At 33.3% G+C, this 16410-nt stretch overlaps 1 protein-coding gene across 2 annotated transcripts in view; it reads right to left on the reverse strand.

The window, feature by feature from the left end:
- LOC109594648 (bone morphogenetic protein receptor type-1B) overlaps window positions 1–16410 on the reverse strand; it is an 86060-nt gene that overhangs the window by 64688 nt on the left and 4962 nt on the right. The window contains exon 2 of one of the 2 annotated variants that reach the window (XM_020009883.2): window positions 14498–14590. The exons of the other annotated variant lie outside the window; for it this stretch is intronic. Within the exon in view, the coding sequence (XP_019865442.1) occupies window positions 14498–14543 (46 nt within the window). The 5' untranslated portion in view covers window positions 14544–14590. The remainder of the gene's footprint in view (window positions 1–14497; window positions 14591–16410) is intronic. 2 annotated transcript variants of the gene reach the window in all.

The following is a 16410-nucleotide window of genomic DNA, read 5'->3' on the forward strand; positions in this document are numbered from 1 at the left end:
ACATACTTGATACCTACGAAAACATATTTAAAGCTAGAAAATAAAGATTATTTGAATTCAAATGGGTTTTGATATTATACTAATAATAGTAGCCTTTTAATAACAAAACGCCAATGTCAGTAACATTAATATGAAAACCATTATTATTATAATCAGATAACAAATATTAATTAAACAAAATTTATTGCTACAAGAACTTTTTACCCATATATAAAAAAATTGAATTTATTTTGAATATGAATAAGAGTATTCACAGACTATAAAAACTGACATAAGTGCATAAAATTCAAATTTTTATAAAATGTATATTACTGCAAACCGCATTTTAATATCTCTGACCATTTCTGAAAAGTGACCTTTGGTAGAATACGAAAAAGTGGTTATTTAACTTTATTTTTATATTGGTCATTTAATTCGAAATAATAAAGTTATCGTATATAAATTATGACAAATAAAGAAAATTAAAAATTTATGTGTTTCTTTCTACTTGAAATAAGATACTAAATTACCCTAAATATTTTTGGATATATTCATTTTAGCTAAATGATTTGCTACAATAAGTCATGAGTCGAATTTTGTGACAATTTTAGGACGGTTCCATCCAAAATACTAAACGCCATTTATATTTTAATATTCATTTTAACTTAATGGCATGCCACAACACAGCAGTAGAGATTGTCTAAAAATTGTATACTAGTTTCATTTGAAGTAAGAAAGTTATTGCCATTTGAAGTGATAAAAATGTAAACGAAAATACTTAACACATCTCTGTAAATATTCATTTCAGTCCAATGGTATGCTAGAACATACCAGTAGAGAATAAATTTCTACGTCGAATTGTTTATGAACGTTCCATTTAAAATAAGAGTTATTGCCATTTAAAGTGGTAAAAAGTACACGAAAATACTAAATACCCTTTACACTTCTGTAAATATTTATTTTGGATAAATGGTATGCTATAACAAACCAGTAGGACATAATCTTCTGCATAAAATTGTATAAAAAGTTTATGGTGGCTCCATTTGAAATAATAAGTTACTGCCACTAAGTAAACGAAAATACTAAATACCTTTTCCATCTCTGTAAATATTCAATTCAGCTTAATGATATGCTATAGCACACCAGTAAAGAATAAACTATTTGAAATAAGAAAGTATTTGCTATTTGAAATAGTAAGAAAGTAAACGAAAATTGTAAACACCCATTACACTTTTTTAAATAATCACTTCAACTAAATGGTGTGCTACAACAAACCAGAAGAGAATAAAATTTTGCATAGAACTGTATAAAAACTTTAGGGTGATTTCGTTTGAAACAAGAAAGATATTAGCATTTAAACGAAAATATTAAACACCTTTTATCTCTGTATTCATTTTAGCCTTATTGTATGGCACAACATATCAGTAGAAAATAAACTTGTTGTCATTTAAAGTGGTAAGAAAAACGAAAATATTTAAACACCCTTTACATTTCCATAAATATTCATTTTTTGTTAAATTGTATGCTGCAGTATATACAGTATATAATAATGTTGTGACTTAAACTGTGTAAACAAACATTTTATGGTGGTTTCATTTGAAATAAGAAATTTATTGCTGAAGTGATAAGAAAGTAAACGAAAATACTCAACACATCTCGGTAAATATTCCATTCAGCCTAATGGTATGCTACAACATACTAGTACTCCGTCAAATTGTTTTAAATTTTTATGGAAGTTCCATTTAAGATAAGTAAGTTATTGCCATTTAAAGTGGCGAAAAAGTAAGCGAAAATATTTTAACCCCTTTTACGTAAATATTAATTTTAGCTAAATGGTATGATACCACATGCAGTAAATAATAATCTTGTGAGTTGAATTGTGTAAATATTTTATGGTGGTTTCATTTGAAATAAGAAGTTTATTGCTATTTGAAGTGATAAGAAAGTAAACGAAAATACTCAACACATGTCTGTAAATATTCCTATTTAAGATAAGTAAGTGGTAAAAAAGTAAGCGAAAATATTTCAACCCCCTTTACATCCCTGTAAAAATTCATTTTAGCTAAATGATATGATACAACATACAATAGACAACAATCTTTTGAGTTGAATTCTGAAAAAACTTAAGGTGGTTTCATTTGAAATAAGAAAGTTATTGCTATTTGAAGCAGTAATAAAGTAAACGAAAATACTAAACAGCCTTTATTTACACTTCTGTAAATATTCATTTCAGATAAATGGTATATATATATTATTATTATATTTTGCATAAAATTGTATACAAACTGTGATTTCATTTGAAAGTAAACGAAAATATTAAACACCTTTTATTTCTGTCTTCAGTTTAACTTTATAAGCTTCTACATAAAATTGTGTAAAAATTTTTTGAAAATTTCATTAGAAACAATTATATCTCCGTAAAAATTCATTTTAGTTAACTGGTATGATACCACATACAGTAGATAATAATTTTGTGAGTAGAATTGTGTAAAAATTTTATGGTGGTTTTGTTTGAAATAAGAAAATTATTGCTATTTGAAGTGGTAAGAAAGTGGTAAGAAAGTAAACGAAAATACATACTCAACACATGTCTGTAAATATTCCCATTTAAGATAAGTAAGTTATTGCCATTTAAAGTGGTAAAAAGGTGATGATATGATATGATACAACATACAGTAGACAACAATCTACTGAGTTGAATTCTGAAAAAACTTAACAGCCATTACACTTCTGTAAATATTCATTTTAGCTAAAACAAACCAGAAGAGGATAAAATTTTGCATAAAATTGTACAAAAACTTTAAGTGATTCCATTTGAAAGTAAACGAAAATATTAAACACCTTTTATTTCTGTATTTATTTTAGTTTAATGGTATGTCACAACATACCAGTAGACAATAAACTTCTAAATCAAATTGTGTACAAATTTTATAAAAGTTCCATTTGAAATAAGAAACTTATTGTCATTTAAGTTGTAAGAAAATAAAGGAAAATATTTAAACACCTTTTACATCTCCGTAAATATTCATTTTAACTAAATGGTACGCCGCAACATACAGTAGAGAATAAACTTGCAGGTAGAGTGGTGTAAAAATTGTATGGGGGCTCATTTTGAATAGAAAAATTATTGCTATTAGAAGTAGTAAGAAAGTAAACGAAAATTCTAAATACCCTTTAATCCCTTTATCGTGATTCCATTTGAAATAAGAAAGTGTGATATTTAAAGTAGGAAAAAAATTAATGAGGATACCAAACACACCGTTTAATTTTTTAGAATACTATTAATACTAACAAAAATTATCTTACAATTGCTACTAATAGGAAAATGATTCACAATACATTAGGTTCAGAATTTTTGAGAGAACTGAAAAATGCAATAATATTCAGAGGGTTTTATTTGAAAATGATTTAGCTGCAATCGGAATTTCAGATAAGTCATCCCTTGTAGTTCTCTATAAACCTCTAAGAAATTAGTTAAGTAAATCATAAAATACAATAAACAAATTCTAAGGAGAGACAAATGAACAAATCAGAATTACAAAATATGCGGATGGGGATATTTCTCGGTAATTCGTCCGGGATCTGCAATCTTTCTATTCGGCGCATCCACGATTTGCTGTATTTCGTTTCGAAACAAAAAAAAATCACAATTAACACGGCCGGTCGCGTTCAACAGCTTGTAAAACCGTCTCGCAACAAAAAAAAACAACCGGACCGCGCCGAAAAGCGCCGCGATATTTTTCGCAACGTTTAAATATTTACAAGTCCGTTGCAACGGCGGGCGTAAAAAAAACCATGCCGGAGCGGGTTCCGAGAGATGCGGCGAGACGATACGGCCGTTTTTGTGCGGCGCGAGGCATTAAATTTGACGCGATTTAAATTTAATCGACGTCGTCCTTTTGTCCCGCGTCTGACGCGACGATAAATCTAAGGGAATGACGGACGGTGCGAGATCCACAGACAAACCTAAGGCGGCCGCACACCCCGCATGAAAAAACCGAAACCGACGGCGTTTCAGTGGTTGTGGGGTTTGCGCGGCTCGTAATTGTAACGCGTTCCGGGCGCGAAGAAAATAAAAGCGCCGACCGTGGAGCAGCACTACCAATCGGTCGGATCGCCGACGACCCGTGGACGTGACCGGACCGAAAGGTAAAAAACGAAAAAAGAAAAAAAAAACACGCACACCTCGAACGAGAATCTTACACGAGAATCTCTCGTTCTCGTCTGCGTTCCGTGGTATTGTTCCAGACATCGTAAAGCTTCCACACACACACACACACACACACACACACACACACACACACACACATACATACACCGCTCAAAACACTTCGTCGTTTTGAACCATCGCACCGCAGGGAAAGGAGACCTTCGCAATTAGAAAAAAAGGGGTTGCAATGGGTGATAAATTAGTATTAAAACGGACGTAAAAACCAAACGCAAATGGAGTAATAAAATGGACACGTGCCCCAACAATTAAACAAGCGATAAACGAGCCGAACGCAAACAATTCCGAAAATATACGCGCCGCAGGAGAGCGAAATATGTCTTTGTGGACCTTACGAAAGCGGTCGCCTTGCGCAATTATCGAACCGACAGGCCCATATGGTTGGACGCAAAGGCCCACCATGCTGGAACAGTACTTCTATACCAGGTGTGATCAAAATCTTTACTAAATTAATTCCGTAAGAGTTCAACAAGTTTTATTGAAACAATGACGATATTATTTCAGTGAATCTTCCTCAAAACAATGTTCCATGATTGGGAATAAGTCAATAATTTAAACGAGTAATGTAACCCCATCGACTGCGCCAGTTTATAACCACCCCCTTTCGTTGAAGAATTAAACAACATAGATGGTTCTAAGGTATCAAAAAAGTGTCTCAAATAATATGTCCTAAAATATGACGACAAGTGTTAATGGGATGTGTCCGCCAATAAATAGTTTTGTACAGGATTAATTTTTTTAGTTGCATTTGTGTACTTTTCTTGATTCTCATTGGCTTTTCTTGTCAAAAATTTTGTACTTACATCCGAGTGTTTATGAGATATAAAAGAAGCTTCTGGAGCATGTTGCAATCTTCTACTCTAAGTGTTGTATGTCTGAAGAGATTAAAAGGATAGTAATTTGGTGGTGGGTGGAAAAATAACCAATAATAGTATCCTAGAAAACCGCTGTTTCACACTCTTCAACAAAATAAAAAAAGAATGTACTGTTTTGTTCACTCAAGAAACAATTATCAGTTATTAGATATGCTTCATTCAGTATTACATCGAGATTTCTAGTGATTGTCTAGTATACCTTAATGTTTGTGAATAAAAGCAAAAGATAAATATTCTGACATAATAGAATGAAACAATCTTCTATATTTCCGAAACTAGTCATTTCCCTTAATTCCGCAACACTAATGCTTTAGAAAGAAATTATTCTTAATATCTCCAGAATCTTTATTCTGGATTTCTGTTCATTAGAACTTTTCGTCATGCTTCAGGCTACACTTTCTGATTAAACAATGTGACTTTTGTTGACTAAAATGCCGTGCAGGGTCAGCAGTGATTTGAAAAAAGACCTTACATTAAAATCCAGTTACCTATGAAATTATGATTTTAAATAAGATCATACAGACACAAATGTCGAACGAATAGTGCTATTATTGATTCTAAGCTTATTTAGCATCAGCAAAAGAGTTAAAGCGACGAATGTTATCAAGAACCCACCCTCTCTGTTAACTTAAAAATCATTCAGAGCATACTGAGAAGCCAACTAACTCTATTTGGAAGTAAGCAGGTAATACTTAACTTAATAGAGTTGAGAACGTTTTATTTCGTATGGCAGTTAATGCTCCTTAACATGGTGATTGGACAATCGTAAAGTGAAGTTACTTCCTGAAGATATCGTTTATAGTATTTTTACTACTTTGAAAGTATATTTGGACACGTCTATTATAGTTCGAAATCTAATTAAACACTTAAGTCAGTGGGGAGCTGACAGTCAAACCTTTTGAAACGACCAAAGAAGCAACAGACGACAGAAAAGGATTATGACCTGTGTATTTTGGATGCATATGGTGTAATATTCATCTTTGAGAAGTCAGAAACTATGAACAGGTTCGTTTATAGAGACAAAACGAAAAATATGTGTTCCATTAAGAAGACAATTCAAAAGTTACAAGTCGATAACATTAATGGTCAAATTCCATGAATTAGGCTTCAAACTGTTCAGCACCCACCACATTCTCCCAATTTAGTCTCCAACAACCATTGCCTGTCTCAAAAATATAATCCAGGGGAGGAGGTTTGTCTCCAATGAAGAAGTTATCGTCGAAATTGAGGTTTATTTTGAAGTCAGAAATAAAAAACTCAAAACAACATAAAATAAATTTATAAAAGCTTTGTAGTTAATGTTTCGAACTTAAATCATCATTAAATCTACTTTGATGACTAGAAAGAGGAATTTTACCCAAAAAATATTGCTTGCAAGGTTTGTTGATATACATGTTACATCCTCCCTAGTTTTTTTCTCGTTTCACTTTCGATGTGGTCCTGGTAGAAGGAACATTTGAGAAGGCAGCAAAGCGCGAAGGCGAATATCGCATTACTGCTGCCCATTCATAATAAGTGACGTGACCTATTTGCGCTCTAATTACTCGTAACATGAACTCGACAATTGTTGCAAGCGAACGTGATCATATCGGAAACCTATCGACTTACATTGTTTTGTAATTAGTCCGATTGTACGATAACTGAACGGATAGAAGAAATCTTAAAGATGCCAAAGACAATCTTTGGTAGAAGCTGGAGAAATTAAGAAAATAACCAATCCGTTCGACATAAATAATAGACCTGAAGGTGTAAAATTGACACACACACGCTCTTTATTCGGGCCATTAATTTCGGGTGGTGCCTTAATGACACTCACACATGTCGCATAATCACGTATTTACGAGCATCTCGCGATCTAATCTGATTAAAGTATCCGTAAACAAAACACCGGGAGTCGTCGTTCAAATCATTTCATAATCTCGGCCACGCCAACACGAGAAAAATGACGTTTTGGTCCATGAATATTCATTTTTGAAACTGGTAAAGTGGATGGATTGTTTTGCCGGCATCACATGGTGTGTTATAAATTTTAGAAAGCGTCCCTTCAGTTACGGCCCACGTGTGAACATCAACACCAATAATCTAAGTTATAGGACGTGTAAACGATCTTTTTTAATTGGATTACTAAACTCAAATTACCTTGAAGCCACTAATTCCTGATTTACTTAAATTTTTATGGTCCCCCAAGATTTGGAATGTTAATTAGTTTAGAATTTTGTAATTTAGATTTTATAAACCATTATTTGCTATAAACGACCATAAAACTGTTTATGTGTTTATGTTATACGAGATTTTTGGTTACAACCAAATAAAGTAATGGTGCAATCTTGGATTGTTTATTTTACCATATTCAGCAGATCATTTACTATTACTAAAAAATTCAAATCCATCCGCATAATGTCAAGAAAATGGACTTTCTAACACGATAATAATTCCTACGCGTGGGCGTAGAACGCTTTGATATTTGGCACAGCAAATATCATCCAGATTACCACACTACTAATTTATGTGTGTCTAAGCAAAAGGTCTTCGAGTCTAATTGAAATGTCCAATTAATCAGCCACTTCAAATGAAATTGTTCGTCTTGACTTATCAAAGTTGCTCAACCTAAGGTTAAGTTTTTTCAATCCATATCATTATTCGTTTTTACACGTTCCAAAATGTGCAATTTAAACTGAGTTCAAATTTCAGTTATTCTGTCTATTTGAAACTTACTGCGTCAGTTTTTCCGTAGACCTAACTTTTTGTGATTCAGTTTCATTAAGATATACAATTTAGACAGAGGGGATTGTTAAAATGAATGTTTTTCTTTTTTGGAGGGTGACAGTATAAATTTATCACACATCCCCGTCATTTAATTAACGAATCCCTCGAAAACAATCCAAGATCGATCGGAACGTATGTGAGAACGATCCACGTATCGGTTTACATGATGCATGCACTGTCAGCATTACTGACACCAGTCCGAGAGATAAAAGGGCCGTTCCATACAAACGACCGGTCAGGGATCCAATTATTTTCGATCGGATAAAAAGAGGTGACCCGAGGATCGGTTTCGACGTACGTTTCGTAGTCACCCACACGAACACAATATACGACCGTTGTTCCGAGGCGTTGTAAACTCGGATTCTAGTAGTAAAGTGTTCGGGAGACATTTGGTAATCTCTTCATATGTGGGATCGGATTATAAATGTTTTGGAATTATTGAATTATTCAAACGTGTATCGATTTGGGTGGCCGCTAAAATTATGACATCAACGCACGCCGGACAAAATATCTTCCAACTAATATTTGTTACGTGGTTTACTTAAAAACATGTTAAAAATATGAAGGCATAACATTTTGTCCAACTGTGCGTCGACCACCTTGAACAACGGCGCAACAGTGAATTAGATAAGAAATGGAGATTTCTGGTGTAAATTATATGTTAAATCATTCAAGTTTTTTTTCTAAAGGATTAAGTTAGAAGGAAGTACGAGAGTTCAGAGGTCGCAAACTAAATTATGGTCATTAGAAAGTTGCACTTTCTATATTGAAACAATTATGATTGCTCGTACAAAGCTAAAACGAGTTAATCTCTTGAAACATTTTAACACAGATTTTATATAAGTTGCTAAGGGTTTTTCAACAAAAAGACCACTTCAGTAATTGAGTGTCTTCCTGATTGATTCGGAGGTTTTTCAACTGGGCATTTTAGCAAGTATGTGAATATGGTTAAAGCACCAGATGGTCGGGGTCTCAGGTGAAAATGTGCGTGGGTTCATACCCACACGGACGTCGACCACGTGGGCACGCGTCTATTCTTGTTGCGCGCGACGTTGACCTGCGACCTCGAATCCACGTTTAATCAGCACGATTATTTCAAATTGGCTCCGTGATCGAGTCTTATGTGCAACTTGCAAAACAACTATCCTCTAAGGAGGTTGTTTGTATCTTTATCCAGACAACGAAACTGGCTAGTGTCACAGGATCCCCTAAGGAGATTATTAGTAAATGATACCCTTACAAATATCTTCCTTACAACGATGGGTAGGTACACACTTCGTGTTACAACTGGATGATTTTATTTATTAAATCGTTTGTCGATAAAAAATGTTAAAAGTTATGTGGGTGTTATCTTGGGGCCCAAAACGCTACAAATCGTCGGCCAGCAACCGTGTCGACGCGAAGGGTGGGCGGTAACGACGCCGTGGGCGTCGTCAACCGAAATCCACCAAAAAATCCACTTGCGTCTTTTGTAGGTGGATTTACTGTTCCTCACGTTTTCCATAGTACCGTACGGCTAATTTACGAACTGTGGGTGTTACGACCTGACCAATCTGTGAAGATGATAAGCAACAGCTTTCGGCGACGTTTGTGACAGTTTTTTCGGGGTGGAATGTGTGATGTTGGGACACATGTAAACGATGGCCATTTACAACGGAAAGTCGGGTGCCAATTAAAGTGCTACCGGTTTCGGTTTCGGTCGTCTGCGAATGCAACGCCATTAGCCGGAGACCGAACCGCAATGCGGTCGAAAACCGCCATCATTGCCGTCATTTTTACGAGTTTTTCACCCGTTTTGTACACGGTAGTCGTACAACAATAAAATTATACGATCCTTGATATTCCGTCAGCGGAACCGCCAGTTTTTTTTTGTTCTTGTTTTTGTTTTAGTCTTTTAAACCCATCCAACAGCAGAATGATAAAAGAGTCGAAACTGCATAAACGTAAATGGTACCGTGTGCTCGAGTGGCGAATATGTCACGTCTGATTCGAGACCAGTTCGGGTTGGTTTTTTGCCGCTTCGACCGATGTTCCGTACTCGGAATCGGTGTTCGAAGTAATTTTTCGAAAGTGAAAAAACTCGCGCTTTTCAAACCGGACCGCATCGATCGTTTCGTGTCCGTTAAAGTTGCTCAGGTTCCATTTCTTACTCCGTATTAAAATCACTCGGGGATCTTAATGTTGAGTTTTGGAGCGTTGCAACAACTTTCGGTATACGTATGCGTCGAGGGTTTATCTCGCATCTAAGAAATCTACATAGCCCGGATACTCGCCCGGTTTTCAGGTACCGGACCCGCCATTAAAAACCTAATTAAATCGTCCGTTTTAGGTGTAAACGTTGGTTTTTTAATAGGCCGCGTTTTACACGATCCTTATCTAGTACTGGTCTCGGTCCGGTTTTCGACACGGGATACTTAGTTGTTTTAGTTTTTTTTTTATTTTACTTTATACTCTCAGCGCCTGAAACAAAAACAAAAGCAAAAAAAAAAACGGAACAAACTCGTACTCGAGTGCTGTTTGTGCGACAAAAAATTACTATTCTAAAAAAATATGAATATCGAAATTAGCATAAATGAAAAAAAAAACCTATTGAATCTTTGAACTCTTGAACTTTAGAAATGAATTTCTTTGTCCAGCCGAATCAATTAAATATTCGCCGGAATCGAGGAATTCAAAAACACATAATTCCGTCCAAAAATAAAATATATGAAACATAATTTAATAGACACATAAACATTCTTGTGTTGACTGGTCGGAATTTTTGGGGACACTCAGTCCGATGTCACGTTATAATCTGCGCTTTTTCAACATGAGCTTTAATTAACAATTAATTAACGACGACATTTGAATTATGCTAATATCGTTCCGTGAAATCGGACACCGCGCAAACACATTTAAATCGTTTCGATAACAACATTAATCCTGCGGGAGGGACACGTGCAGAAACATAACTAATATCTAATTTAATACTGTTGCTTTTTTTTCTTTGCTAAATCTAATTGTGACAGTCAAAAGTTGACTAACTAACTTTTCGAACTTGTCTCTTCTTGTAGGAAATCGTTTGAGCTGGCGTACAAAAATACAGTTAAAACAAATCATTCCACAATACACATATGCACCGGGTGCTCAAATAATAGTAAAGTTGTTTGAAAAAAAAAAAGATTTTGAGTATTAATCTTTCAGAATACTTGCCATAATTTTTCGTAAAATATTTTTAATGTGTTTAACGAAATAAATTAGTGATAGTTTGTTCAAATGAAAATCGATAAATCTATTATAAAAAAATTTTTACTTGCTCTGTTTTTATAGTAGTGGACAAAATTAGAGCGACTTTCTTTTTTGTTTAAATATTAAACAATATATACTTACGAGTATTTTTATTCTATTAAATAATAAAACACACATATATAAATTATGTTATTTATTGACGAAACATGTCACGTTAACGATGACATAAAAAAAAATAAAACCAGAAAATTAACAATTTTTATGGCGACAAAATTAGAGCGACTCATAAAAAATAAAAAAAGTAAATTCAACTTAAATGACCTAATATTTAAAATTTCGTCCAGTATTCCTTATAGCATATAACATCCTCATATTTTTTGTTGTTGTAACATATTTTGGATGAAATCTACTATTTTTAACACGATAAACAAACTCTCCACCATCATTTCCAAAAATATTAAACTTTGATTCATCCGAAAATAGTACTTTTTACTGTCTAGCACAGATGCCTATGAGTGAAAAATAGTCTTGCTTCTCGATTCTTTTTTGAAAGGCAGGATTTTTTACTGAACGTCTTCCTGGCAGTTTTGCCTCCACTAACCGACGCTGAATTGTCCTCGAACTAATTGATTTATCTCCTAAATCTCTTTGAGTTGCAGTCATCCTTGGATTATTTCTAATAAGCATTTTTATGCGACATTCTAATGATCTGGAGGTTTTTCTGATTCACCCATCTCGTTTTCGATTGTCCACACTTCCATGAACTCGAAACATATTAATTGTTTTGATACCACTTACATATACATATACAAACTGTTCACTTATAACTGTTTGAGATCTTTCTGAATTATAGGCCGCAATAATTTTATTCTTTAAATCCGCCGACAAATGTTGACCACGTGGCATTGTTCTTAATGTAAACATAATATTCATATATGTAAGATTTAAATACGACTGAAAAATATTCGAGTCCCTTTAATTTTGTCGCGTACATTTTCTTGGTTTTTAGAAATAATTGAATAAAAATAGTCTTCTACTGAACGTGAAAAATGTGTGAAACATAAATGAACTAAAAGAAATAAAAAAGCAGATATAAATAAATTTTTTATAGTTTAATTTTTTAACATTTTATTTAATATTTAAGATCACTCTAATTTTGTCTGATACTGTATTTTACAAAAATCTTGTATCTATTGCAAGAGCCACTAGAAATATTAATTTAGCTACTCTAATTTAAAAAAAAAATCAAAAAATTCAAAATGACATATATTTTTATATGTAGGTAAAGCATCAATAACCAAAGAAATATGTAAAAGTCGCAACTCAATATTCTTTTTATTACCGAAAATATAAACAAAAATTTGAAACTTAGTTGGAAATTAGGCAGAAAAATTGATTGAGTCTGTATTGTTAAGTTCTTTAGCGACCATTATAGAAACTAAAAAATGCATTTAAGTTTAAATATTTATCTTATCTTGATTTTTCTTTAAATATTCTTAATCGATTTCATGAAACAAAATAGTAAAAAAATATTAAATATTAAAAAGACAATAATCGATCACTTTAACTAAATAGCTCTTATAAAAACTATATAGTAAAGACTCAATATTTATACATGAAATACAGGATGTCCCCGTACAGTCTGTGCCTGTCTGTGTGTCTAACACAAATTCTCGACCTGAAAATACATCGATTTGTCTTATTTTAGTATAAAAATTAACAATTGCAGGGATACCAGGCGTCAAAGTTATTATAACTTATTTCCAATATTTTTATAGAGTATTCTAAAATTAGTTTTTTACTCTAGAACCATAAACCATAAGAATTATGAAGACTTATTCAAAATGCAGTCAACATTTTAAAGCAAAATCTGAAAGTGACTGATGTATTTTTGGTTAATTAAAAAAACATTACATTTTTTCAGTCATATTTTATTGTGTGTCCTGTAGGAAATATAAATAAATACCATTTAATTAAATTAATTCGATAGATGGAATCAATTATAGTAAAATCTATCTAATTGTTTGTTACCAAATATAAGAAACTACATTTTCTATTTCAACAGGGGTGATACGAGTAATGGTACTTTTTAACTGTTTTTATAGGTGTGTATGCTTAAATTATTTGCTCTCATTCTGCCTTACAAAAAATCTAGGCAAGTCAAATCAGGTGGTCTACTGACTGAAAAAATTATATTAAATTAATTTTAACAAAGACGTATGAATTTCCAATGCTTTCTATTTAGTTCGTAGAATTATTGTAACAATTAGTTTAGGCATATGTAGTTATGCCATACGATATGTCATCTAAAGATGAGTGCCTATAATATATGTATTTTTTATATTTTTGTTTAAATCTGTGGTATCAAAATGCGACTTTCACCAACTTCTTTAGTTTTTAGACCTTATTTATTTATCTAAAAATATATGCCATTCCACTCGAAAATTTCATAAAAATTTGTAATTTTGTAGCATATATAAAACACCTACAACATTTTTGTAATTCAGGGAATCAGAGAAAACTTTTTTTTTATATTAAAATTAACAACTTTCGTTTTATAGTCTTTAAGATTTTTATAAATAAATATAGCACATGTTCTGAAAATAAATTATTCAAATATTATAAATTCACTTTTGGTTGATAAATTAGTGATGTCGAGCCACCTAGCGGCCATCTTAGAAACTTAAAAATATACTCCACGTTTCAAGGCCACTTTTTATATTTTTATACTATATTATTATGAGTAATAAGATGTGACCGATGGCTTCCACTATTTTGCCACCCGGTACATTAATAGTAAACATATAATCTGAACAAGCAACAACGTGCACTCAGCAAAAGTACCGTTCGTAACAATTAAAATAAAAAACCTTCGTCCACTATCATGCAAAACATCATTAACATATTATTCGTCAAGAACGATTGAAAAGTGGGTGGTGGAATTCGTTAATTTAACGGAGTCCCATAGAAGATAAATAACACGAGCGGAGACAAAAATTTGGCGGAAAATGTCCAGCTGTTTTATTATCCAAAAACCTATCGATTAATATTTAATGAACGAACGATTTATCGCCGCTGTCGCCTGTATATTAATTTCTAATTAAAAATCGATAGATCTCATCGAGATTCCACGAGCCGCGTATCGATTTCGGCGGTTTCTCAATTATTTTTTCGATCGTAATTCATTGATTAAATCTTTCGCCCATTAATATCAATGGTCTTTAATTTTTCGTATGTTTGGAATGTTTAAACAATTCCACTAATCAAATATTTAAAATTTAAACAACTGTCCATGTCGTAAATAATCGAAAAACAGCATGCACAACAAAAATGGTGATTGAACAAAGCAAACAAGGAAAAAATCTATACAAAACCATGCAATGGTGCGACTTTTTAAAAGACTTTTTGTATAGATTCTCACCCCGCTTCGGTTTTTTGATGTTAACTGCCTTCCGATTGATCACCATCTTTCCTCCAGCTTCCTCTATGTCGTAACAGTATCCGTCTCACTTACCTGGAACAAAACATGGAAAAACGTCGATCAAAAATCATGAATAATGTTTAATATTAAATGGAACGGGGCGTCAATTAAATACGAAATGGTAATTCTCGTATCGTGAACAGGTTTGGCCTCCTTGGGCCTTTTTTTAATGTGCGGTTCTGGGGCGCTTATCGAAAACAGTAGTCGGGTTTATCTGGTGTTTAAGTTTTAAACCTGTTATTTTCGGCTTCGTATCGAGAAACGCACGGTGTTAAACAAGATGCGTTTAAAATGATACTAAATTCGAGTCCATCAAATTCAAAGCTGAATATCAATTTTTGACGTGAATAAGAAAAAAAATTGAACTGTTGGACGAGAAATCTTTGTGTACACCTTCCGTTGTCTGGTAGATTTCTTTAGACCAATTGTACTTTTTTAAATCGTTTCAAGCAACAATTCACGATTAAGGTAACAAAAAAGATAACAACGCCGACGTCGTGGTGCGAGAAATTAATTGTACAGATCATTTAATCCGCTGTCATTCAATCCGACATTGATTTCTTTAAACGGACCACAAAAAAGACGAAACATTCCGATGATCCGATAGGAGTGAAACGAAGATGACAATGAAAAACTCACTGGATCTTTCCCTGCAGGCCGTCGTAAAATTATAAAATTTATGGAACAAAAACGACCTCCCAAGCCTTCAACGACTTCTTTCTTCACACCCGATTTCCTATAATTATGAAAAATTACACCGTTCAAAATTCTGAGTTACGTTTACTTTCGGAATTCGTTAATGTTATTCAAAAACAATGGCAGGACTTCCCGGACATAAATCGCGGACGGGACAACGGACCGTTCATCTTCATTAGCGTCGAACAAAAAAAAAAAAAAAATTAAAAATTAACGGTAGTTAAAACTGAAACTCGTTTGTGTGGGTGGCTCGATTAATCGCGTACAAAATCCATCGATTTTCGACGCAGTACTTCAGAGGAAACACATGGCGTGATTTTTGTGCGCGAGAATTAAATATGAAAAATACGATTGAAATTTAATATAAACGAGAGCACGCCCTGTCGTAAACTACGGAAATTTATGGTTTTATTTACGAAACCATGATTTAACGAACACCACCCGAAAGTCGATTTCCTTTTATTCACAGCAGACCGAAAAAATTCAGTATTCGTTACGGTTAATCTTGTTGTTCGTCCACAACGAATAAATTTCGCGTATCATTTATAATCCGGGCAAAAAATCCGACGAACAAAACGTTTCCGAGAAGCGGCAAATCCGTTTTACCTGCGAGACTCGATTTTCCTCCTGCAATAGTGACATTAGTCTTTTATGCTCGGACTGCAGGAATCCCGAACCGTCTTTACGGTTGTTAGATGTAAAAATTAAAAGCGTTTCCAAACGATAAATCATTGTTATAAAACCCATTCGTCAGGATTACAACAAAGATTTTTTTAACGTTTGCAATAATTCAAAAATTTAATCCCGGGTAAAGCGATTAGCCTTGTTCTAAGATTTGAGTTGCATAAAAATTCGCATGGAAAAGCAACGGATGACACAAGCAATTAATGCTAATGAAAATTACATTAACAATTTGGTTTTGGCTACCGTTGTTTAAAAAACTGATTAGCACAAACAATTAAACGAATCGCCGGTGAATGTTGATTGTTTCGGATAAATTATGGGCGAATAAATTAAAAACGTTACATCAATTAACCGGACGTTTGCATAAAATAATTAGCCTGTTAGTAATTAGTAGTTAATGCGTTTTTTTCTTATACGAATCGTAAATACTTCAGTGTTGACAAGTTCGAAATAAACAAAAGTGCATTATTATA

The sequence above is a fragment of the Aethina tumida genome, chromosome 1, assembly GCF_024364675.1.
Source record: "Aethina tumida isolate Nest 87 chromosome 1, icAetTumi1.1, whole genome shotgun sequence".
In the NCBI taxonomy this organism is placed as follows: Eukaryota; Metazoa; Arthropoda; class Insecta; order Coleoptera; family Nitidulidae; genus Aethina; species Aethina tumida.